At 49.7% G+C, this 21,664-nt stretch overlaps 1 protein-coding gene and 24 non-coding genes across 25 annotated transcripts in view; 8 read left to right on the forward strand and 17 right to left on the reverse strand.

Annotated features, from left to right (window-relative positions):
• LOC126130822 (mucin-19-like) overlaps nucleotides 1-21,664 on the reverse strand; it is a 162,498-nt gene that overhangs the window by 115,378 nt on the left and 25,456 nt on the right. The window contains exons 11-19 of the mRNA XM_049915167.1: nucleotides 21,447-21,554; nucleotides 18,816-18,923; nucleotides 16,132-16,239; nucleotides 13,448-13,555; nucleotides 10,765-10,872; nucleotides 8,081-8,188; nucleotides 5,397-5,504; nucleotides 2,713-2,820; nucleotides 28-135 (exon numbers count right to left, since the gene is read on the reverse strand). Of these exons, the coding sequence (XP_049771124.1) occupies nucleotides 28-135; nucleotides 2,713-2,820; nucleotides 5,397-5,504; nucleotides 8,081-8,188; nucleotides 10,765-10,872; nucleotides 13,448-13,555; nucleotides 16,132-16,239; nucleotides 18,816-18,923; nucleotides 21,447-21,554 (972 nt within the window). The remainder of the gene's footprint in view (nucleotides 1-27; nucleotides 136-2,712; nucleotides 2,821-5,396; nucleotides 5,505-8,080; nucleotides 8,189-10,764; nucleotides 10,873-13,447; nucleotides 13,556-16,131; nucleotides 16,240-18,815; nucleotides 18,924-21,446; nucleotides 21,555-21,664) is intronic.
• On the reverse strand, nucleotides 507-578 carry Trnap-cgg (transfer RNA proline (anticodon CGG)). Its single transcript has one exon. It is a non-coding gene; the product is annotated as a tRNA-Pro (tRNA).
• On the forward strand, nucleotides 814-886 carry Trnav-uac (transfer RNA valine (anticodon UAC)). Its single transcript has one exon. It is a non-coding gene; the product is annotated as a tRNA-Val (tRNA).
• Trnap-ugg (transfer RNA proline (anticodon UGG)) lies at nucleotides 1,491-1,562 on the reverse strand. The gene has a single exon. It is a non-coding gene; the product is annotated as a tRNA-Pro (tRNA).
• Trnap-cgg (transfer RNA proline (anticodon CGG)) lies at nucleotides 3,192-3,263 on the reverse strand. The gene has a single exon. It is a non-coding gene; the product is annotated as a tRNA-Pro (tRNA).
• Nucleotides 3,499-3,571, forward strand: Trnav-uac (transfer RNA valine (anticodon UAC)). Its single transcript has one exon. It is a non-coding gene; the product is annotated as a tRNA-Val (tRNA).
• Trnap-ugg (transfer RNA proline (anticodon UGG)) lies at nucleotides 4,176-4,247 on the reverse strand. Its single transcript has one exon. It is a non-coding gene; the product is annotated as a tRNA-Pro (tRNA).
• Nucleotides 5,876-5,947, reverse strand: Trnap-cgg (transfer RNA proline (anticodon CGG)). Its single transcript has one exon. It is a non-coding gene; the product is annotated as a tRNA-Pro (tRNA).
• On the forward strand, nucleotides 6,183-6,255 carry Trnav-uac (transfer RNA valine (anticodon UAC)). Its single transcript has one exon. It is a non-coding gene; the product is annotated as a tRNA-Val (tRNA).
• Trnap-ugg (transfer RNA proline (anticodon UGG)) lies at nucleotides 6,860-6,931 on the reverse strand. The gene has a single exon. It is a non-coding gene; the product is annotated as a tRNA-Pro (tRNA).
• Trnap-cgg (transfer RNA proline (anticodon CGG)) lies at nucleotides 8,560-8,631 on the reverse strand. Its single transcript has one exon. It is a non-coding gene; the product is annotated as a tRNA-Pro (tRNA).
• Trnav-uac (transfer RNA valine (anticodon UAC)) lies at nucleotides 8,867-8,939 on the forward strand. The gene has a single exon. It is a non-coding gene; the product is annotated as a tRNA-Val (tRNA).
• Trnap-ugg (transfer RNA proline (anticodon UGG)) lies at nucleotides 9,544-9,615 on the reverse strand. Its single transcript has one exon. It is a non-coding gene; the product is annotated as a tRNA-Pro (tRNA).
• On the reverse strand, nucleotides 11,244-11,315 carry Trnap-cgg (transfer RNA proline (anticodon CGG)). Its single transcript has one exon. It is a non-coding gene; the product is annotated as a tRNA-Pro (tRNA).
• Trnav-uac (transfer RNA valine (anticodon UAC)) lies at nucleotides 11,551-11,623 on the forward strand. Its single transcript has one exon. It is a non-coding gene; the product is annotated as a tRNA-Val (tRNA).
• On the reverse strand, nucleotides 12,228-12,299 carry Trnap-ugg (transfer RNA proline (anticodon UGG)). The gene has a single exon. It is a non-coding gene; the product is annotated as a tRNA-Pro (tRNA).
• Nucleotides 13,927-13,998, reverse strand: Trnap-cgg (transfer RNA proline (anticodon CGG)). The gene has a single exon. It is a non-coding gene; the product is annotated as a tRNA-Pro (tRNA).
• Nucleotides 14,234-14,306, forward strand: Trnav-uac (transfer RNA valine (anticodon UAC)). The gene has a single exon. It is a non-coding gene; the product is annotated as a tRNA-Val (tRNA).
• On the reverse strand, nucleotides 14,911-14,982 carry Trnap-ugg (transfer RNA proline (anticodon UGG)). The gene has a single exon. It is a non-coding gene; the product is annotated as a tRNA-Pro (tRNA).
• On the reverse strand, nucleotides 16,611-16,682 carry Trnap-cgg (transfer RNA proline (anticodon CGG)). Its single transcript has one exon. It is a non-coding gene; the product is annotated as a tRNA-Pro (tRNA).
• On the forward strand, nucleotides 16,918-16,990 carry Trnav-uac (transfer RNA valine (anticodon UAC)). The gene has a single exon. It is a non-coding gene; the product is annotated as a tRNA-Val (tRNA).
• On the reverse strand, nucleotides 17,595-17,666 carry Trnap-ugg (transfer RNA proline (anticodon UGG)). Its single transcript has one exon. It is a non-coding gene; the product is annotated as a tRNA-Pro (tRNA).
• On the reverse strand, nucleotides 19,295-19,366 carry Trnap-cgg (transfer RNA proline (anticodon CGG)). Its single transcript has one exon. It is a non-coding gene; the product is annotated as a tRNA-Pro (tRNA).
• On the forward strand, nucleotides 19,602-19,674 carry Trnav-uac (transfer RNA valine (anticodon UAC)). Its single transcript has one exon. It is a non-coding gene; the product is annotated as a tRNA-Val (tRNA).
• On the reverse strand, nucleotides 20,279-20,350 carry Trnap-ugg (transfer RNA proline (anticodon UGG)). Its single transcript has one exon. It is a non-coding gene; the product is annotated as a tRNA-Pro (tRNA).

Genomic DNA, 21,664 nt, shown 5'->3' on the forward strand with positions numbered 1-21,664 from the left:
GGAATATGCAGCGGCAGGGGGCATTGCAGGGCGGGCGCCGACTTCTTGCGCTGCGGCGCGCCGGTGCCGGCGGCGGCCTGGCTGGGCTGCTGGTGCCTCCATGTAGAGCTGCCGCCGAGCCCAGGCACCGTGCCGCTAACGAAGCGATTGCCTTTGGTGACATCTTTTGCAATAACGACTGCGCGAATCGACGGTATCTCGTAAGGAAAGAAAGAGCAGCAGCTGCCGCCGAGCCCAGGCGCCGTGCCTAACACGCAGAAGGTCCCCGGTTCGATTGCGGGCGGAAACCCGTTTTCGTCGCACTCAGCAAGACACTTGCTACGATCTCTGCAGTGACCACTTAAATCAACTTCAAACGTTCCACCAGCAGGGTGCACATGGCTCAAATGAAACATGAAACTGTTTCAGAACTGGTTGTCGGATTTTAGCGCTGACTTGGAGGCCTGGAAATGCGCGAAACAGCCGCCGCCATGCGATTTGTTACCACACCGTTGTACAAAACGCAAGGGCTCGTCCGGGATTTGAACCCGGGACCTCCTGCACCCGAAGCAGGAATCATACCCCTAGACCAACGAGCCTGTCCGTTCCGAAAACGCACTGCATGTGAATGACGCCACCTTTGATGGTCTCACCCTGTAGGGCTGCAGCTCACCCAGCGTTCTCCCTGTCTGTCGCGGTTGGATTGTTTTCATCGACGTCTTTTACTATAGGAACTTCACGAATCGGAGGGAGCTCGTAGCCGATGCCCTTGCTAACACAGAAGAAAAACTGTTGCTATTACGAGTCTCCGGGTGGTACACGAAAAGAACCGTCGTTTCCGTGGTGTAGCGGTTATCACGTCTGCTTTACACGCAGAAGGTCCCCGGTTCGATCCCGGGCGGGAACACAACAATTTTAATCTATATTTCGGATTTCATTTCCGAGATGACCTCACGTCCGCGTATGCAGAGACAAGCAATGTCGTATGCTAGACGGATAGGGCGTCATTTTACTGTCAAATACTGTTGCTCTCTTATTGCACCGGTATTTGGTAACTGGGAACGCCCCTAGCTCCATTATGGCTGGCAAAATTTATAATCCGGTTCTTCAGGGCTACTTCAAGTGCGCTTGCTACTGGCTTTCCTGAGCTCACCCTACTCGCCTTGTCACAGCTCTGTCAAAGTGTGATGCTAACTAATAATGAGAAACTCTTGGCCACTCTCAATCTTACATGCCACCACCCCTTTGTTGTTGCCGTCGTTAGTAAGATGAGGGTAGACTGTCGCACAATTAAGCTTAATCTCCACTCACGGTGCACATATTCCGCAAAGACAACCTTGTTTTCCGTTGCATGCAAAATTACCGTCTGCGTTTCTACCGAATTCCACCTACGTACTTTACTGGTGCCGCATTCTTGTTATATCCACGTGCTATAACAGGCGTCTACTCTTCATTGAGGAGCTGCAACCGGGGCTGAGTTCCACCTACTCTTCAGCACGGTCAAAATGGCAGGGCTCGTCCGGGATTTGAACCCGGGACCTCCTGCACCCAAAGCAGGAATCATACCCCTAGACCAACGAGCCACCTGCCTGGAGCAGTCAAGTTAATCCCAGGTAGTGGACCTCACAGGGAACACAAACTTTTACGTGAATTCGCAAGATAAACGCTTTCTGCAGGCAGCACTCACCACTGATGAGAAGAATATTAAAGGCAACGAATAAAAAGCGAAATAACTTCATCGAACACTGCTTATGAACAGCCGGCAGTGCCTCAGTTTCGGTATGTGGTTTCTCAGGGTTAAGAGAAGGCGAATGCACTAAACAAAAGAACATCGGGAAACCAAGCACCAACTCATAACGAAAAGATTGCACAATATACTGCAAGTAAAATTTACAGAAGACGGATACTGAAGACGCCGCACACAAAAGAATTATTCTATGCAGTAACGATTATCTAGGAAGCGTAAATTGCATGTGCTGCTCCACCACACAACTTCTTTTGATACTGTTTTACTTATTCTAAATTTTCATTGCCTGATCGTCCCTAGAATACTGTGTGGTATCAACTGGTTTCCAACAGCGATAGTAGTAAGTAAATCGACTACAAAGTCTTTCAAAGTAGGTCAGACACCAAAAAAAAAAAAAAAAAAAAAAAAAAACGGAGCTGCGCGTAGCTCATGTCATTCTGCTTTCAAAGGTGAATCAGCGGCTGGGAGTAGTGGCGTACTCCTGTAATCCAAGCTACTGGGAGGCTGTTGTGTGGGAGAGATCTGGAAACAACTACAGATTCGGCCGTTCCATGAGCTCAGGAATGGCCGCGATGCCTTCATCGAGCTCTGCAGATCGACATATGACAGCGTGGAAATTTCGGCGAGCGGTGGCTAAGGGTTTAGAGAAGCCAAACGCACTAAACACAAGAAAGTCGGGAAACCGAAGCTCATAACGAAAAGATTGCGGAATGCAGTGCGGAAGCAAAACTTCGAGAAGACCAACTCTGAAGCCATCGGCGCGCTAGGAATTATTCCTCGCAAGAAGCGATCATGTAGGAAGAGCGAGCCGAGGGTGTCGCTCGACCACACAATAAATTTTTGCTTAATCCAAATTTGCAATACCGGTTCGACACTAGAATACTGCGATAGTAATAAGCACGTCGACTGCAGTGTCATTTAGGGTAGTGAGTCAGACATGGGGAGGATATAAGGCGGGTGGAATATGCAGCGGCAGGGGGCATTGCAGGGCGGGCGCCGACTTCTTGCGCTGCGGCGCGCCGGTGCCGGCGGCGGCCTGGCTGGGCTGCTGGTGCCTCCATGTAGAGCTGCCGCCGAGCCCAGGCACCGTGCCGCTAACGAAGCGATTGCCTTTGGTGACATCTTTTGCAATAACGACTGCGCGAATCGACGGTATCTCGTAAGGAAAGAAAGAGCAGCAGCTGCCGCCGAGCCCAGGCGCCGTGCCTAACACGCAGAAGGTCCCCGGTTCGATTGCGGGCGGAAACCCGTTTTCGTCGCACTCAGCAAGACACTTGCTACGATCTCTGCAGTGACCACTTAAATCAACTTCAAACGTTCCACCAGCTGGGTGCACATGGCTCAAATGAAACATGAAACTGTTTCAGAACTGGTTGTCGGATTTTAGCGCTGACTTGGAGGCCTGGAAATGCGCGAAACAGCCGCCGCCATGCGATTTGTTACCACACCGTTGTACAAAACGCAAGGGCTCGTCCGGGATTTGAACCCGGGACCTCCTGCACCCGAAGCAGGAATCATACCCCTAGACCAACGAGCCTGTCCGTTCCGAAAACGCACTGCATGTGAATGACGCCACCTTTGATGGTCTCACCCTGTAGGGCTGCAGCTCACCCAGCGTTCTCCCTGTCTGTCGCGGTTGGATTGTTTTCATCGACGTCTTTTACTATAGGAACTTCACGAATCGGAGGGAGCTCGTAGCCGATGCCCTTGCTAACACAGAAGAAAAACTGTTGCTATTACGAGTCTCCGGGTGGTACACGAAAAGAACCGTCGTTTCCGTGGTGTAGCGGTTATCACGTCTGCTTTACACGCAGAAGGTCCCCGGTTCGATCCCGGGCGGGAACACAACAATTTTAATCTATATTTCGGATTTCATTTCCGAGATGACCTCACGTCCGCGTATGCAGAGACAAGCAATGTCGTATGCTAGACGGATAGGGCGTCATTTTACTGTCAAATACTGTTGCTCTCTTATTGCACCGGTATTTGGTAACTGGGAACGCCCCTAGCTCCATTATGGCTGGCAAAATTTATAATCCGGTTCTTCAGGGCTACTTCAAGTGCGCTTGCTACTGGCTTTCCTGAGCTCACCCTACTCGCCTTGTCACAGCTCTGTCAAAGTGTGATGCTAACTAATAATGAGAAACTCTTGGCCACTCTCAATCTTACATGCCACCACCCCTTTGTTGTTGCCGTCGTTAGTAAGATGAGGGTAGACTGTCGCACAATTAAGCTTAATCTCCACTCACGGTGCACATATTCCGCAAAGACAACCTTGTTTTCCGTTGCATGCAAAATTACCGTCTGCGTTTCTACCGAATTCCACCTACGTACTTTACTGGTGCCGCATTCTTGTTATATCCACGTGCTATAACAGGCGTCTACTCTTCATTGAGGAGCTGCAACCGGGGCTGAGTTCCACCTACTCTTCAGCACGGTCAAAATGGCAGGGCTCGTCCGGGATTTGAACCCGGGACCTCCTGCACCCAAAGCAGGAATCATACCCCTAGACCAACGAGCCACCTGCCTGGAGCAGTCAAGTTAATCCCAGGTAGTGGACCTCACAGGGAACACAAACTTTTACGTGAATTCGCAAGATAAACGCTTTCTGCAGGCAGCACTCACCACTGATGAGAAGAATATTAAAGGCAACGAATAAAAAGCGAAATAACTTCATCGAACACTGCTTATGAACAGCCGGCAGTGCCTCAGTTTCGGTATGTGGTTTCTCAGGGTTAAGAGAAGGCGAATGCACTAAACAAAAGAACATCGGGAAACCAAGCACCAACTCATAACGAAAAGATTGCACAATATACTGCAAGTAAAATTTACAGAAGACGGATACTGAAGACGCCGCACACAAAAGAATTATTCTATGCAGTAACGATTATCTAGGAAGCGTAAATTGCATGTGCTGCTCCACCACACAACTTCTTTTGATACTGTTTTACTTATTCTAAATTTTCATTGCCTGATCGTCCCTAGAATACTGTGTGGTATCAACTGGTTTCCAACAGCGATAGTAGTAAGTAAATCGACTACAAAGTCTTTCAAAGTAGGTCAGACACCAAAAAAAAAAAAAAAAAAAAAAAAAACGGAGCTGCGCGTAGCTCATGTCATTCTGCTTTCAAAGGTGAATCAGCGGCTGGGAGTAGTGGCGTACTCCTGTAATCCAAGCTACTGGGAGGCTGTTGTGTGGGAGAGATCTGGAAACAACTACAGATTCGGCCGTTCCATGAGCTCAGGAATGGCCGCGATGCCTTCATCGAGCTCTGCAGATCGACATATGACAGCGTGGAAATTTCGGCGAGCGGTGGCTAAGGGTTTAGAGAAGCCAAACGCACTAAACACAAGAAAGTCGGGAAACCGAAGCTCATAACGAAAAGATTGCGGAATGCAGTGCGGAAGCAAAACTTCGAGAAGACCAACTCTGAAGCCATCGGCGCGCTAGGAATTATTCCTCGCAAGAAGCGATCATGTAGGAAGAGCGAGCCGAGGGTGTCGCTCGACCACACAATAAATTTTTGCTTAATCCAAATTTGCAATACCGGTTCGACACTAGAATACTGCGATAGTAATAAGCACGTCGACTGCAGTGTCATTTAGGGTAGTGAGTCAGACATGGGGAGGATATAAGGCGGGTGGAATATGCAGCGGCAGGGGGCATTGCAGGGCGGGCGCCGACTTCTTGCGCTGCGGCGCGCCGGTGCCGGCGGCGGCCTGGCTGGGCTGCTGGTGCCTCCATGTAGAGCTGCCGCCGAGCCCAGGCACCGTGCCGCTAACGAAGCGATTGCCTTTGGTGACATCTTTTGCAATAACGACTGCGCGAATCGACGGTATCTCGTAAGGAAAGAAAGAGCAGCAGCTGCCGCCGAGCCCAGGCGCCGTGCCTAACACGCAGAAGGTCCCCGGTTCGATTGCGGGCGGAAACCCGTTTTCGTCGCACTCAGCAAGACACTTGCTACGATCTCTGCAGTGACCACTTAAATCAACTTCAAACGTTCCACCAGCAGGGTGCACATGGCTCAAATGAAACATGAAACTGTTTCAGAACTGGTTGTCGGATTTTAGCGCTGACTTGGAGGCCTGGAAATGCGCGAAACAGCCGCCGCCATGCGATTTGTTACCACACCGTTGTACAAAACGCAAGGGCTCGTCCGGGATTTGAACCCGGGACCTCCTGCACCCGAAGCAGGAATCATACCCCTAGACCAACGAGCCTGTCCGTTCCGAAAACGCACTGCATGTGAATGACGCCACCTTTGATGGTCTCACCCTGTAGGGCTGCAGCTCACCCAGCGTTCTCCCTGTCTGTCGCGGTTGGATTGTTTTCATCGACGTCTTTTACTATAGGAACTTCACGAATCGGAGGGAGCTCGTAGCCGATGCCCTTGCTAACACAGAAGAAAAACTGTTGCTATTACGAGTCTCCGGGTGGTACACGAAAAGAACCGTCGTTTCCGTGGTGTAGCGGTTATCACGTCTGCTTTACACGCAGAAGGTCCCCGGTTCGATCCCGGGCGGGAACACAACAATTTTAATCTATATTTCGGATTTCATTTCCGAGATGACCTCACGTCCGCGTATGCAGAGACAAGCAATGTCGTATGCTAGACGGATAGGGCGTCATTTTACTGTCAAATACTGTTGCTCTCTTATTGCACCGGTATTTGGTAACTGGGAACGCCCCTAGCTCCATTATGGCTGGCAAAATTTATAATCCGGTTCTTCAGGGCTACTTCAAGTGCGCTTGCTACTGGCTTTCCTGAGCTCACCCTACTCGCCTTGTCACAGCTCTGTCAAAGTGTGATGCTAACTAATAATGAGAAACTCTTGGCCACTCTCAATCTTACATGCCACCACCCCTTTGTTGTTGCCGTCGTTAGTAAGATGAGGGTAGACTGTCGCACAATTAAGCTTAATCTCCACTCACGGTGCACATATTCCGCAAAGACAACCTTGTTTTCCGTTGCATGCAAAATTACCGTCTGCGTTTCTACCGAATTCCACCTACGTACTTTACTGGTGCCGCATTCTTGTTATATCCACGTGCTATAACAGGCGTCTACTCTTCATTGAGGAGCTGCAACCGGGGCTGAGTTCCACCTACTCTTCAGCACGGTCAAAATGGCAGGGCTCGTCCGGGATTTGAACCCGGGACCTCCTGCACCCAAAGCAGGAATCATACCCCTAGACCAACGAGCCACCTGCCTGGAGCAGTCAAGTTAATCCCAGGTAGTGGACCTCACAGGGAACACAAACTTTTACGTGAATTCGCAAGATAAACGCTTTCTGCAGGCAGCACTCACCACTGATGAGAAGAATATTAAAGGCAACGAATAAAAAGCGAAATAACTTCATCGAACACTGCTTATGAACAGCCGGCAGTGCCTCAGTTTCGGTATGTGGTTTCTCAGGGTTAAGAGAAGGCGAATGCACTAAACAAAAGAACGTCGGGAAACCAAGCACCAACTCATAACGAAAAGATTGCACAATATACTGCAAGTAAAATTTACAGAAGACGGATACTGAAGACGCCGCACACAAAAGAATTATTCTATGCAGTAACGATTATCTAGGAAGCGTAAATTGCATGTGCTGCTCCACCACACAACTTCTTTTGATACTGTTTTACTTATTCTAAATTTTCATTGCCTGATCGTCCCTAGAATACTGTGTGGTATCAACTGGTTTCCAACAGCGATAGTAGTAAGTAAATCGACTACAAAGTCTTTCAAAGTAGGTCAGACACCAAAAAAAAAAAAAAAAAAAAAAAAAACGGAGCTGCGCGTAGCTCATGTCATTCTGCTTTCAAAGGTGAATCAGCGGCTGGGAGTAGTGGCGTACTCCTGTAATCCAAGCTACTGGGAGGCTGTTGTGTGGGAGAGATCTGGAAACAACTACAGATTCGGCCGTTCCATGAGCTCAGGAATGGCCGCGATGCCTTCATCGAGCTCTGCAGATCGACATATGACAGCGTGGAAATTTCGGCGAGCGGTGGCTAAGGGTTTAGAGAAGCCAAACGCACTAAACACAAGAAAGTCGGGAAACCGAAGCTCATAACGAAAAGATTGCGGAATGCAGTGCGGAAGCAAAACTTCGAGAAGACCAACTCTGAAGCCATCGGCGCGCTAGGAATTATTCCTCGCAAGAAGCGATCATGTAGGAAGAGCGAGCCGAGGGTGTCGCTCGACCACACAATAAATTTTTGCTTAATCCAAATTTGCAATACCGGTTCGACACTAGAATACTGCGATAGTAATAAGCACGTCGACTGCAGTGTCATTTAGGGTAGTGAGTCAGACATGGGGAGGATATAAGGCGGGTGGAATATGCAGCGGCAGGGGGCATTGCAGGGCGGGCGCCGACTTCTTGCGCTGCGGCGCGCCGGTGCCGGCGGCGGCCTGGCTGGGCTGCTGGTGCCTCCATGTAGAGCTGCCGCCGAGCCCAGGCACCGTGCCGCTAACGAAGCGATTGCCTTTGGTGACATCTTTTGCAATAACGACTGCGCGAATCGACGGTATCTCGTAAGGAAAGAAAGAGCAGCAGCTGCCGCCGAGCCCAGGCGCCGTGCCTAACACGCAGAAGGTCCCCGGTTCGATTGCGGGCGGAAACCCGTTTTCGTCGCACTCAGCAAGACACTTGCTACGATCTCTGCAGTGACCACTTAAATCAACTTCAAACGTTCCACCAGCAGGGTGCACATGGCTCAAATGAAACATGAAACTGTTTCAGAACTGGTTGTCGGATTTTAGCGCTGACTTGGAGGCCTGGAAATGCGCGAAACAGCCGCCGCCATGCGATTTGTTACCACACCGTTGTACAAAACGCAAGGGCTCGTCCGGGATTTGAACCCGGGACCTCCTGCACCCGAAGCAGGAATCATACCCCTAGACCAACGAGCCTGTCCGTTCCGAAAACGCACTGCATGTGAATGACGCCACCTTTGATGGTCTCACCCTGTAGGGCTGCAGCTCACCCAGCGTTCTCCCTGTCTGTCGCGGTTGGATTGTTTTCATCGACGTCTTTTACTATAGGAACTTCACGAATCGGAGGGAGCTCGTAGCCGATGCCCTTGCTAACACAGAAGAAAAACTGTTGCTATTACGAGTCTCCGGGTGGTACACGAAAAGAACCGTCGTTTCCGTGGTGTAGCGGTTATCACGTCTGCTTTACACGCAGAAGGTCCCCGGTTCGATCCCGGGCGGGAACACAACAATTTTAATCTATATTTCGGATTTCATTTCCGAGATGACCTCACGTCCGCGTATGCAGAGACAAGCAATGTCGTATGCTAGACGGATAGGGCGTCATTTTACTGTCAAATACTGTTGCTCTCTTATTGCACCGGTATTTGGTAACTGGGAACGCCCCTAGCTCCATTATGGCTGGCAAAATTTATAATCCGGTTCTTCAGGGCTACTTCAAGTGCGCTTGCTACTGGCTTTCCTGAGCTCACCCTACTCGCCTTGTCACAGCTCTGTCAAAGTGTGATGCTAACTAATAATGAGAAACTCTTGGCCACTCTCAATCTTACATGCCACCACCCCTTTGTTGTTGCCGTCGTTAGTAAGATGAGGGTAGACTGTCGCACAATTAAGCTTAATCTCCACTCACGGTGCACATATTCCGCAAAGACAACCTTGTTTTCCGTTGCATGCAAAATTACCGTCTGCGTTTCTACCGAATTCCACCTACGTACTTTACTGGTGCCGCATTCTTGTTATATCCACGTGCTATAACAGGCGTCTACTCTTCATTGAGGAGCTGCAACCGGGGCTGAGTTCCACCTACTCTTCAGCACGGTCAAAATGGCAGGGCTCGTCCGGGATTTGAACCCGGGACCTCCTGCACCCAAAGCAGGAATCATACCCCTAGACCAACGAGCCACCTGCCTGGAGCAGTCAAGTTAATCCCAGGTAGTGGACCTCACAGGGAACACAAACTTTTACGTGAATTCGCAAGATAAACGCTTTCTGCAGGCAGCACTCACCACTGATGAGAAGAATATTAAAGGCAACGAATAAAAAGCGAAATAACTTCATCGAACACTGCTTATGAACAGCCGGCAGTGCCTCAGTTTCGGTATGTGGTTTCTCAGGGTTAAGAGAAGGCGAATGCACTAAACAAAAGAACATCGGGAAACCAAGCACCAACTCATAACGAAAAGATTGCACAATATACTGCAAGTAAAATTTACAGAAGACGGATACTGAAGACGCCGCACACAAAAGAATTATTCTATGCAGTAACGATTATCTAGGAAGCGTAAATTGCATGTGCTGCTCCACCACACAACTTCTTTTGATACTGTTTTACTTATTCTAAATTTTCATTGCCTGATCGTCCCTAGAATACTGTGTGGTATCAACTGGTTTCCAACAGCGATAGTAGTAAGTAAATCGACTACAAAGTCTTTCAAAGTAGGTCAGACACCAAAAAAAAAAAAAAAAAAAAAAAAAACGGAGCTGCGCGTAGCTCATGTCATTCTGCTTTCAATGGTGAATCAGCGGCTGGGAGTAGTGGCGTACTCCTGTAATCCAAGCTACTGGGAGGCTGTTGTGTGGGAGAGATCTGGAAACAACTACAGATTCGGCCGTTCCATGAGCTCAGGAATGGCCGCGATGCCTTCATCGAGCTCTGCAGATCGACATATGACAGCGTGGAAATTTCGGCGAGCGGTGGCTAAGGGTTTAGAGAAGCCAAACGCACTAAACACAAGAAAGTCGGGAAACCGAAGCTCATAACGAAAAGATTGCGGAATGCAGTGCGGAAGCAAAACTTCGAGAAGACCAACTCTGAAGCCATCGGCGCGCTAGGAATTATTCCTCGCAAGAAGCGATCATGTAGGAAGAGCGAGCCGAGGGTGTCGCTCGACCACACAATAAATTTTTGCTTAATCCAAATTTGCAATACCGGTTCGACACTAGAATACTGCGATAGTAATAAGCACGTCGACTGCAGTGTCATTTAGGGTAGTGAGTCAGACATGGGGAGGATATAAGGCGGGTGGAATATGCAGCGGCAGGGGGCATTGCAGGGCGGGCGCCGACTTCTTGCGCTGCGGCGCGCCGGTGCCGGCGGCGGCCTGGCTGGGCTGCTGGTGCCTCCATGTAGAGCTGCCGCCGAGCCCAGGCACCGTGCCGCTAACGAAGCGATTGCCTTTGGTGACATCTTTTGCAATAACGACTGCGCGAATCGACGGTATCTCGTAAGGAAAGAAAGAGCAGCAGCTGCCGCCGAGCCCAGGCGCCGTGCCTAACACGCAGAAGGTCCCCGGTTCGATTGCGGGCGGAAACCCGTTTTCGTCGCACTCAGCAAGACACTTGCTACGATCTCTGCAGTGACCACTTAAATCAACTTCAAACGTTCCACCAGCAGGGTGCACATGGCTCAAATGAAACATGAAACTGTTTCAGAACTGGTTGTCGGATTTTAGCGCTGACTTGGAGGCCTGGAAATGCGCGAAACAGCCGCCGCCATGCGATTTGTTACCACACCGTTGTACAAAACGCAAGGGCTCGTCCGGGATTTGAACCCGGGACCTCCTGCACCCGAAGCAGGAATCATACCCCTAGACCAACGAGCCTGTCCGTTCCGAAAACGCACTGCATGTGAATGACGCCACCTTTGATGGTCTCACCCTGTAGGGCTGCAGCTCACCCAGCGTTCTCCCTGTCTGTCGCGGTTGGATTGTTTTCATCGACGTCTTTTACTATAGGAACTTCACGAATCGGAGGGAGCTCGTAGCCGATGCCCTTGCTAACACAGAAGAAAAACTGTTGCTATTACGAGTCTCCGGGTGGTACACGAAAAGAACCGTCGTTTCCGTGGTGTAGCGGTTATCACGTCTGCTTTACACGCAGAAGGTCCCCGGTTCGATCCCGGGCGGGAACACAACAATTTTAATCTATATTTCGGATTTCATTTCCGAGATGACCTCACGTCCGCGTATGCAGAGACAAGCAATGTCGTATGCTAGACGGATAGGGCGTCATTTTACTGTCAAATACTGTTGCTCTCTTATTGCACCGGTATTTGGTAACTGGGAACGCCCCTAGCTCCATTATGGCTGGCAAAATTTATAATCCGGTTCTTCAGGGCTACTTCAAGTGCGCTTGCTACTGGCTTTCCTGAGCTCACCCTACTCGCCTTGTCACAGCTCTGTCAAAGTGTGATGCTAACTAATAATGAGAAACTCTTGGCCACTCTCAATCTTACATGCCACCACCCCTTTGTTGTTGCCGTCGTTAGTAAGATGAGGGTAGACTGTCGCACAATTAAGCTTAATCTCCACTCACGGTGCACATATTCCGCAAAGACAACCTTGTTTTCCGTTGCATGCAAAATTACCGTCTGCGTTTCTACCGAATTCCACCTACGTACTTTACTGGTGCCGCATTCTTGTTATATCCACGTGCTATAACAGGCGTCTACTCTTCATTGAGGAGCTGCAACCGGGGCTGAGTTCCACCTACTCTTCAGCACGGTCAAAATGGCAGGGCTCGTCCGGGATTTGAACCCGGGACCTCCTGCACCCAAAGCAGGAATCATACCCCTAGACCAACGAGCCACCTGCCTGGAGCAGTCAAGTTAATCCCAGGTAGTGGACCTCACAGGGAACACAAACTTTTACGTGAATTCGCAAGATAAACGCTTTCTGCAGGCAGCACTCACCACTGATGAGAAGAATATTAAAGGCAACGAATAAAAAGCGAAATAACTTCATCGAACACTGCTTATGAACAGCCGGCAGTGCCTCAGTTTCGGTATGTGGTTTCTCAGGGTTAAGAGAAGGCGAATGCACTAAACAAAAGAACATCGGGAAACCAAGCACCAACTCATAACGAAAAGATTGCACAATATACTGCAAGTAAAATTTACAGAAGACGGATACTGAAGACGCCGCACACAAAAGAATTATTCTATGCAGTAACGATTATCTAGGAAGCGTAAATTGCATGTGCTGCTCCACCACACAACTTCTTTTGATACTGTTTTACTTATTCTAAATTTTCATTGCCTGATCGTCCCTAGAATACTGTGTGGTATCAACTGGTTTCCAACAGCGATAGTAGTAAGTAAATCGACTACAAAGTCTTTCAAAGTAGGTCAGACACCAAAAAAAAAAAAAAAAAAAAAATAACGGAGCTGCGCGTAGCTCATGTCATTCTGCTTTCAAAGGTGAATCAGCGGCTGGGAGTAGTGGCGTACTCCTGTAATCCAAGCTACTGGGAGGCTGTTGTGTGGGAGAGATCTGGAAACAACTACAGATTCGGCCGTTCCATGAGCTCAGGAATGGCCGCGATGCCTTCATCGAGCTCTGCAGATCGACATATGACAGCGTGGAAATTTCGCCGAGCGGTGGCTAAGGGTTTAGAGAAGCCAAACGCACTAAACACAAGAAAGTCGGGAAACCGAAGCTCATAACGAAAAGATTGCGGAATGCAGTGCGGAAGCAAAACTTCGAGAAGACCAACTCTGAAGCCATCGGCGCGCTAGGAATTATTCCTCGCAAGAAGCGATCATGTAGGAAGAGCGAGCCGAGGGTGTCGCTCGACCACACAATAAATTTTTGCTTAATCCAAATTTGCAATACCGGTTCGACACTAGAATACTGCGATAGTAATAAGCACGTCGACTGCAGTGTCATTTAGGGTAGTGAGTCAGACATGGGGAGGATATAAGGCGGGTGGAATATGCAGCGGCAGGGGGCATTGCAGGGCGGGCGCCGACTTCTTGCGCTGCGGCGCGCCGGTGCCGGCGGCGGCCTGGCTGGGCTGCTGGTGCCTCCATGTAGAGCTGCCGCCGAGCCCAGGCACCGTGCCGCTAACGAAGCGATTGCCTTTGGTGACATCTTTTGCAATAACGACTGCGCGAATCGACGGTATCTCGTAAGGAAAGAAAGAGCAGCAGCTGCCGCCGAGCCCAGGCGCCGTGCCTAACACGCAGAAGGTCCCCGGTTCGATTGCGGGCGGAAACCCGTTTTCGTCGCACTCAGCAAGACACTTGCTACGATCTCTGCAGTGACCACTTAAATCAACTTCAAACGTTCCACCAGCAGGGTGCACATGGCTCAAATGAAACATGAAACTGTTTCAGAACTGGTTGTCGGATTTTAGCGCTGACTTGGAGGCCTGGAAATGCGCGAAACAGCCGCCGCCATGCGATTTGTTACCACACCGTTGTACAAAACGCAAGGGCTCGTCCGGGATTTGAACCCGGGACCTCCTGCACCCGAAGCAGGAATCATACCCCTAGACCAACGAGCCTGTCCGTTCCGAAAACGCACTGCATGTGAATGACGCCACCTTTGATGGTCTCACCCTGTAGGGCTGCAGCTCACCCAGCGTTCTCCCTGTCTGTCGCGGTTGGATTGTTTTCATCGACGTCTTTTACTATAGGAACTTCACGAATCGGAGGGAGCTCGTAGCCGATGCCCTTGCTAACACAGAAGAAAAACTGTTGCTATTACGAGTCTCCGGGTGGTACACGAAAAGAACCGTCGTTTCCGTGGTGTAGCGGTTATCACGTCTGCTTTACACGCAGAAGGTCCCCGGTTCGATCCCGGGCGGGAACACAACAATTTTAATCTATATTTCGGATTTCATTTCCGAGATGACCTCACGTCCGCGTATGCAGAGACAAGCAATGTCGTATGCTAGACGGATAGGGCGTCATTTTACTGTCAAATACTGTTGCTCTCTTATTGCACCGGTATTTGGTAACTGGGAACGCCCCTAGCTCCATTATGGCTGGCAAAATTTATAATCCGGTTCTTCAGGGCTACTTCAAGTGCGCTTGCTACTGGCTTTCCTGAGCTCACCCTACTCGCCTTGTCACAGCTCTGTCAAAGTGTGATGCTAACTAATAATGAGAAACTCTTGGCCACTCTCAATCTTACATGCCACCACCCCTTTGTTGTTGCCGTCGTTAGTAAGATGAGGGTAGACTGTCGCACAATTAAGCTTAATCTCCACTCACGGTGCACATATTCCGCAAAGACAACCTTGTTTTCCGTTGCATGCAAAATTACCGTCTGCGTTTCTACCGAATTCCACCTACGTACTTTACTGGTGCCGCATTCTTGTTATATCCACGTGCTATAACAGGCGTCTACTCTTCATTGAGGAGCTGCAACCGGGGCTGAGTTCCACCTACTCTTCAGCACGGTCAAAATGGCAGGGCTCGTCCGGAATTTGAACCCGGGACCTCCTGCACCCAAAGCAGGAATCATACCCCTAGACCAACGAGCCACCTGCCTGGAGCAGTCAAGTTAATCCCAGGTAGTGGACCTCACAGGGAACACAAACTTTTACGTGAATTCGCAAGATAAACGCTTTCTGCAGGCAGCACTCACCACTGATGAGAAGAATATTAAAGGCAACGAATAAAAAGCGAAATAACTTCATCGAACACTGCTTATGAACAGCCGGCAGTGCCTCAGTTTCGGTATGTGGTTTCTCAGGGTTAAGAGAAGGCGAATGCACTAAACAAAAGAACATCGGGAAACCAAGCACCAACTCATAACGAAAAGATTGCACAATATACTGCAAGTAAAATTTACAGAAGACGGATACTGAAGACGCCGCACACAAAAGAATTATTCTATGCAGTAACGATTATCTAGGAAGCGTAAATTGCATGTGCTGCTCCACCACACAACTTCTTTTGATACTGTTTTACTTATTCTAAATTTTCATTGCCTGATCGTCCCTAGAATACTGTGTGGTATCAACTGGTTTCCAACAGCGATAGTAGTAAGTAAATCGACTACAAAGTCTTTCAAAGTAGGTCAGACACCAAAAAAAAAAAAAAAAAAAAAAAAAACGGAGCTGCGCGTAGCTCATGTCATTCTGCTTTCAAAGGTGAATCAGCGGCTGGGAGTAGTGGCGTACTCCTGTAATCCAAGCTACTGGGAGGCTGTTGTGTGGGAGAGATCTGGAAACAACTACAGATTCGGCCGTTCCATGAGCTCAGGAATGGCCGCGATGCCTTCATCGAGCTCTGCAGATCGACATATGACAGCGTGGAAATTTCGGCGAGCGGTGGCTAAGGGTTTAGAGAAGCCAAACGCACTAAACACAAGAAAGTCGGGAAACCGAAGCTCATAACGAAAAGATTGCGGAATGCAGTGCGGAAGCAAAACTTCGAGAAGACCAACTCTGAAGCCATCGGCGCGCTAGGAATTATTCCTCGCAAGAAGCGATCATGTAGGAAGAGCGAGCCGAGGGTGTCGCTCGACCACACAATAAATTTTTGCTTAATCCAAATTTGCAATACCGGTTCGACACTAGAATACTGCGATAGTAATAAGCACGTCGACTGCAGTGTCATTTAGGGTAGTGAGTCAGACATGGGGAGGATATAAGGCGGGTGGAATATGCAGCGGCAGGGGGCATTGCAGGGCGGGCGCCGACTTCTTGCGCTGCGGCGCGCCGGTGCCGGCGGCGGCCTGGCTGGGCTGCTGGTGCCTCCATGTAGAGCTGCCGCCGAGCCCAGGCACCGTGCCGCTAACGAAGCGATTGCCTTTGGTGACATCTTTTGCAATAACGACTGCGCGAATCGACGGTATCTCGTAAGGAAAGAAAGAGCAGCAGCTGCCGCCGAGCCCAGGCGCCGTGCCTAACACGCAGAAGGTCCCCGGTTCGATTGCGGGCGGAAACCCGTTTTCGTCGCACTCAGCAAGACACTTGCTACGATCTCTGCAGTGACCACTTAAATCAACTTCAAACGTTCCACCAGCAGGGTGCACATGGCTCAAATGAAACATGAAACTGTTTCAGAACTGGTTGTCGGATTTTAGCGCTGACTTGGAGGCCTGGAAATGCGCGAAACAGCCGCCGCCATGCGATTTGTTACCACACCGTTGTACAAAACGCAAGGGCTCGTCCGGGATTTGAACCCGGGATCTCCTGCACCCGAAGCAGGAATCATACCCCTAGACCAACGAGCCTGTCCGTTCCGAAAACGCACTGCATGTGAATGACGCCACCTTTGATGGTCTCACCCTGTAGGGCTGCAGCTCACCCAGCGTTCTCCCTGTCTGTCGCGGTTGGATTGTTTTCATCGACGTCTTTTACTATAGGAACTTCACGAATCGGAGGGAGCTCGTAGCCGATGCCCTTGCTAACACAGAAGAAAAACTGTTGCTATTACGAGTCTCCGGGTGGTACACGAAAAGAACCGTCGTTTCCGTGGTGTAGCGGTTATCACGTCTGCTTTACACGCAGAAGGTCCCCGGTTCGATCCCGGGCGGGAACACAACAATTTTAATCTATATTTCGGATTTCATTTCCGAGATGACCTCACGTCCGCGTATGCAGAGACAAGCAATGTCGTATGCTAGACGGATAGGGCGTCATTTTACTGTCAAATACTGTTGCTCTCTTATTGCACCGGTATTTGGTAACTGGGAACGCCCCTAGCTCCATTATGGCTGGCAAAATTTATAATCCGGTTCTTCAGGGCTACTTCAAGTGCGCTTGCTACTGGCTTTCCTGAGCTCACCCTACTCGCCTTGTCACAGCTCTGTCAAAGTGTGATGCTAACTAATAATGAGAAACTCTTGGCCACTCTCAATCTTACATGCCACCACCCCTTTGTTGTTGCCGTCGTTAGTAAGATGAGGGTAGACTGTCGCACAATTAAGCTTAATCTCCACTCACGGTGCACATATTCCGCAAAGACAACCTTGTTTTCCGTTGCATGCAAAATTACCGTCTGCGTTTCTACCGAATTCCACCTACGTACTTTACTGGTGCCGCATTCTTGTTATATCCACGTGCTATAACAGGCGTCTACTCTTCATTGAGGAGCTGCAACCGGGGCTGAGTTCCACCTACTCTTCAGCACGGTCAAAATGGCAGGGCTCGTCCGGGATTTGAACCCGGGACCTCCTGCACCCAAAGCAGGAATCATACCCCTAGACCAACGAGCCACCTGCCTGGAGCAGTCAAGTTAATCCCAGGTAGTGGACCTCACAGGGAACACAAACTTTTACGTGAATTCGCAAGATAAACGCTTTCTGCAGGCAGCACTCACCACTGATGAGAAGAATATTAAAGGCAACGAATAAAAAGCGAAATAACTTCATCGAACACTGCTTATGAACAGCCGGCAGTGCCTCAGTTTCGGTATGTGGTTTCTCAGGGTTAAGAGAAGGCGAATGCACTAAACAAAAGAACATCGGGAAACCAAGCACCAACTCATAACGAAAAGATTGCACAATATACTGCAAGTAAAATTTACAGAAGACGGATACTGAAGACGCCGCACACAAAAGAATTATTCTATGCAGTAACGATTATCTAGGAAGCGTAAATTGCATGTGCTGCTCCACCACACAACTTCTTTTGATACTGTTTTACTTATTCTAAATTTTCATTGCCTGATCGTCCCTAGAATACTGTGTGGTATCAACTGGTTTCCAACAGCGATAGTAGTAAGTAAATCGACTACAAAGTCTTTCAAAGTAGGTCAGACACCAAAAAAAAAAAAAAAAAAAAAAAAAACGGAGCTGCGCGTAGCTCATGTCATTCTGCTTTCAAAGGTGAATCAGCGGCTGGGAGTAGTGGCGTACTCCTGTAATCCAAGCTACTGGGAGGCTGTTGTGTGGGAGAGATCTGGAAACAACTACAGATTCGGCCGTTCCATGAGCTCAGGAATGGCCGCGATGCCTTCATCGAGCTCTGCAGATCGACATATGACAGCGTGGAAATTTCGGCGAGCGGTGGCTAAGGGTTTAGAGAAGCCAAACGCACTAAACACAAGAAAGTCGGGAAACCGAAGCTCATAACGAAAAGATTGCGGAATGCAGTGCGGAAGCAAAACTTCGAGAAGACCAACTCTGAAGCCATCGGCGCGCTAGGAATTATTCCTCGCAAGAAGCGATCATGTAGGAAGAGCGAGCCGAGGGTGTCGCTCGACCACACAATAAATTTTTGCTTAATCCAAATTTGCAATACCGGTTCGACACTAGAATACTGCGATAGTAATAAGCACGTCGACTGCAGTGTCATTTAGGGTAGTGAGTCAGACATGGGGAGGATATAAGGCGGGTGGAATATGCAGCGGCAGGGGGCATTGCAGGGCGGGCGCCGACTTCTTGCGCTGCGGCGCGCCGGTGCCGGCGGCGGCCTGGCTGGGCTGCTGGTGCCTCCATGTAGAGCTGCCGCCGAGCCCAGGCACCGTGCCGCTAACGAAGCGATTGCCTTTGGTGACATCTTTTGCAATAACGACTGCGCGAATCGACGGTATCTCGTAAGGAAAGAAAGAGCAGCAGCTGCCGCCGAGCCCAGGCGCCGTGCCTAACACGCAGAAGGTCCCCGGTTCGATTGCGGGCGGAAACCCGTTTTCGTCGCACTCAGCAAGACACTTGCTACGATCTCTGCAGTGACCACTTAAATCAACTTCAAACGTTCCACCAGCAGGGTGCACATGGCTCAAATGAAACATGAAACTGTTTCAGAACTGGTTGTCGGATTTTAGCGCTGACTTGGAGGCCTGGAAATGCGCGAAACAGCCGCCGCCATGCGATTTGTTACCACACCGTTGTACAAAACGCAAGGGCTCGTCCGGGATTTGAACCCGGGACCTCCTGCACCCGAAGCAGGAATCATACCCCTAGACCAACGAGCCTGTCCGTTCCGAAAACGCACTGCATGTGAATGACGCCACCTTTGATGGTCTCACCCTGTAGGGCTGCAGCTCACCCAGCGTTCTCCCTGTCTGTCGCGGTTGGATTGTTTTCATCGACGTCTTTTACTATAGGAACTTCACGAATCGGAGGGAGCTCGTAGCCGATGCCCTTGCTAACACAGAAGAAAAACTGTTGCTATTACGAGTCTCCGGGTGGTACACGAAAAGAACCGTCGTTTCCGTGGTGTAGCGGTTATCACGTCTGCTTTACACGCAGAAGGTCCCCGGTTCGATCCCGGGCGGGAACACAACAATTTTAATCTATATTTCGGATTTCATTTCCGAGATGACCTCACGTCCGCGTATGCAGAGACAAGCAATGTCGTATGCTAGACGGATAGGGCGTCATTTTACTGTCAAATACTGTTGCTCTCTTATTGCACCGGTATTTGGTAACTGGGAACGCCCCTAGCTCCATTATGGCTGGCAAAATTTATAATCCGGTTCTTCAGGGCTACTTCAAGTGCGCTTGCTACTGGCTTTCCTGAGCTCACCCTACTCGCCTTGTCACAGCTCTGTCAAAGTGTGATGCTAACTAATAATGAGAAACTCTTGGCCACTCTCAATCTTACATGCCACCACCCCTTTGTTGTTGCCGTCGTTAGTAAGATGAGGGTAGACTGTCGCACAATTAAGCTTAATCTCCACTCACGGTGCACATATTCCGCAAAGACAACCTTGTTTTCCGTTGCATGCAAAATTACCGTCTGCGTTTCTACCGAATTCCACCTACGTACTTTACTGGTGCCGCATTCTTGTTATATCCACGTGCTATAACAGGCGTCTACTCTTCATTGAGGAGCTGCAACCGGGGCTGAGTTCCACCTACTCTTCAGCACGGTCAAAATGGCAGGGCTCGTCCGGGATTTGAACCCGGGACCTCCTGCACCCAAAGCAGGAATCATACCCCTAGACCAACGAGCCACCTGCCTGGAGCAGTCAAGTTAATCCCAGGTAGTGGACCTCACAGGGAACACAAACTTTTACGTGAATTCGCAAGATAAACGCTTTCTGCAGGCAGCACTCACCACTGATGAGAAGAATATTAAAGGCAACGAATAAAAAGCGAAATAACTTCATCGAACACTGCTTATGAACAGCCGGCAGTGCCTCAGTTTCGGTATGTGGTTTCTCAGGGTTAAGAGAAGGCGAATGCACTAAACAAAAGAACATCGGGAAACCAAGCACCAACTCATAACGAAAAGATTGCACAATATACTGCAAGTAAAATTTACAGAAGACGGATACTGAAGACGCCGCACACAAAAGAATTATTCTATGCAGTAACGATTATCTAGGAAGCGTAAATTGCATGTGCTGCTCCACCACACAACTTCTTTTGATACTGTTTTACTTATTCTAAATTTTCATTGCCTGATCGTCCCTAGAATACTGTGTGGTATCAACTGGTTTCCAACAGCGATAGTAGTAAGTAAATCGACTACAAAGTCTTTCAAAGTAGGTCAGACACCAAAAAAAAAAAAAAAAAAAAAATAACGGAGCTGCGCGTAGCTCATGTCATTCTGCTTTCAAAGGTGAATCAGCGGCTGGGAGTAGTGGCGTACTCCTGTAATCCAAGCTACTGGGAGGCTGTTGTGTGGGAGAGATCTGGAAACAACTACAGATTCGGCCGTTCCATGAGCTCAGGAATGGCCGCGATGCCTTCATCGAGCTCTGCAGATCGACATATGACAGCGTGGAAATTTCGGCGAGCGGTGGCTAAGGGTTTAGAGAAGCCAAACGCACTAAACACAAGAAAGTCGGGAAACCGAAGCTCATAACGAAAAGATTGCGGAATGCAGTGCGGAAGCAAAACTTCGAGAAGACCAACTCTGAAGCCATCGGCGCGCTAGGAATTATTCCTCGCAAGAAGCGATCATGTAGGAAGAGCGAGCCGCCGGTTCGACACTAGAATACTGCGATAGTAATAAGCACGTCGACTGCAGTGTCATTTAGGGTAGTGAGTCAGACATGGGGAGGATATAAGGCGGGTGGAATATGCAGCGGCAGGGGGCATTGCAGGGCGGGCGCCGACTTCTTGCGCTGCGGCGCGCCGGTGCCGGCGGCGGCCTGGCTGGGCTGCTGGTGCCTCCATGTAGAGCTGCCGCCGAGCCCAGGCACCGTGCCGCTAACGAAGCGATTGCCTTTGGTGACATCTTTTGCAATAACGACTGCGCGAATCGACGGTATCTCGTAAGGAAAGAAAGAGCAGCAGCTGCCGCCGAGCCCAGGCGCCGT

Source organism: Schistocerca cancellata, unplaced genomic scaffold (genome assembly GCF_023864275.1).
Source record: "Schistocerca cancellata isolate TAMUIC-IGC-003103 unplaced genomic scaffold, iqSchCanc2.1 HiC_scaffold_562, whole genome shotgun sequence".
NCBI lineage: Eukaryota > Metazoa > Arthropoda > Insecta > Orthoptera > Acrididae > Schistocerca > Schistocerca cancellata.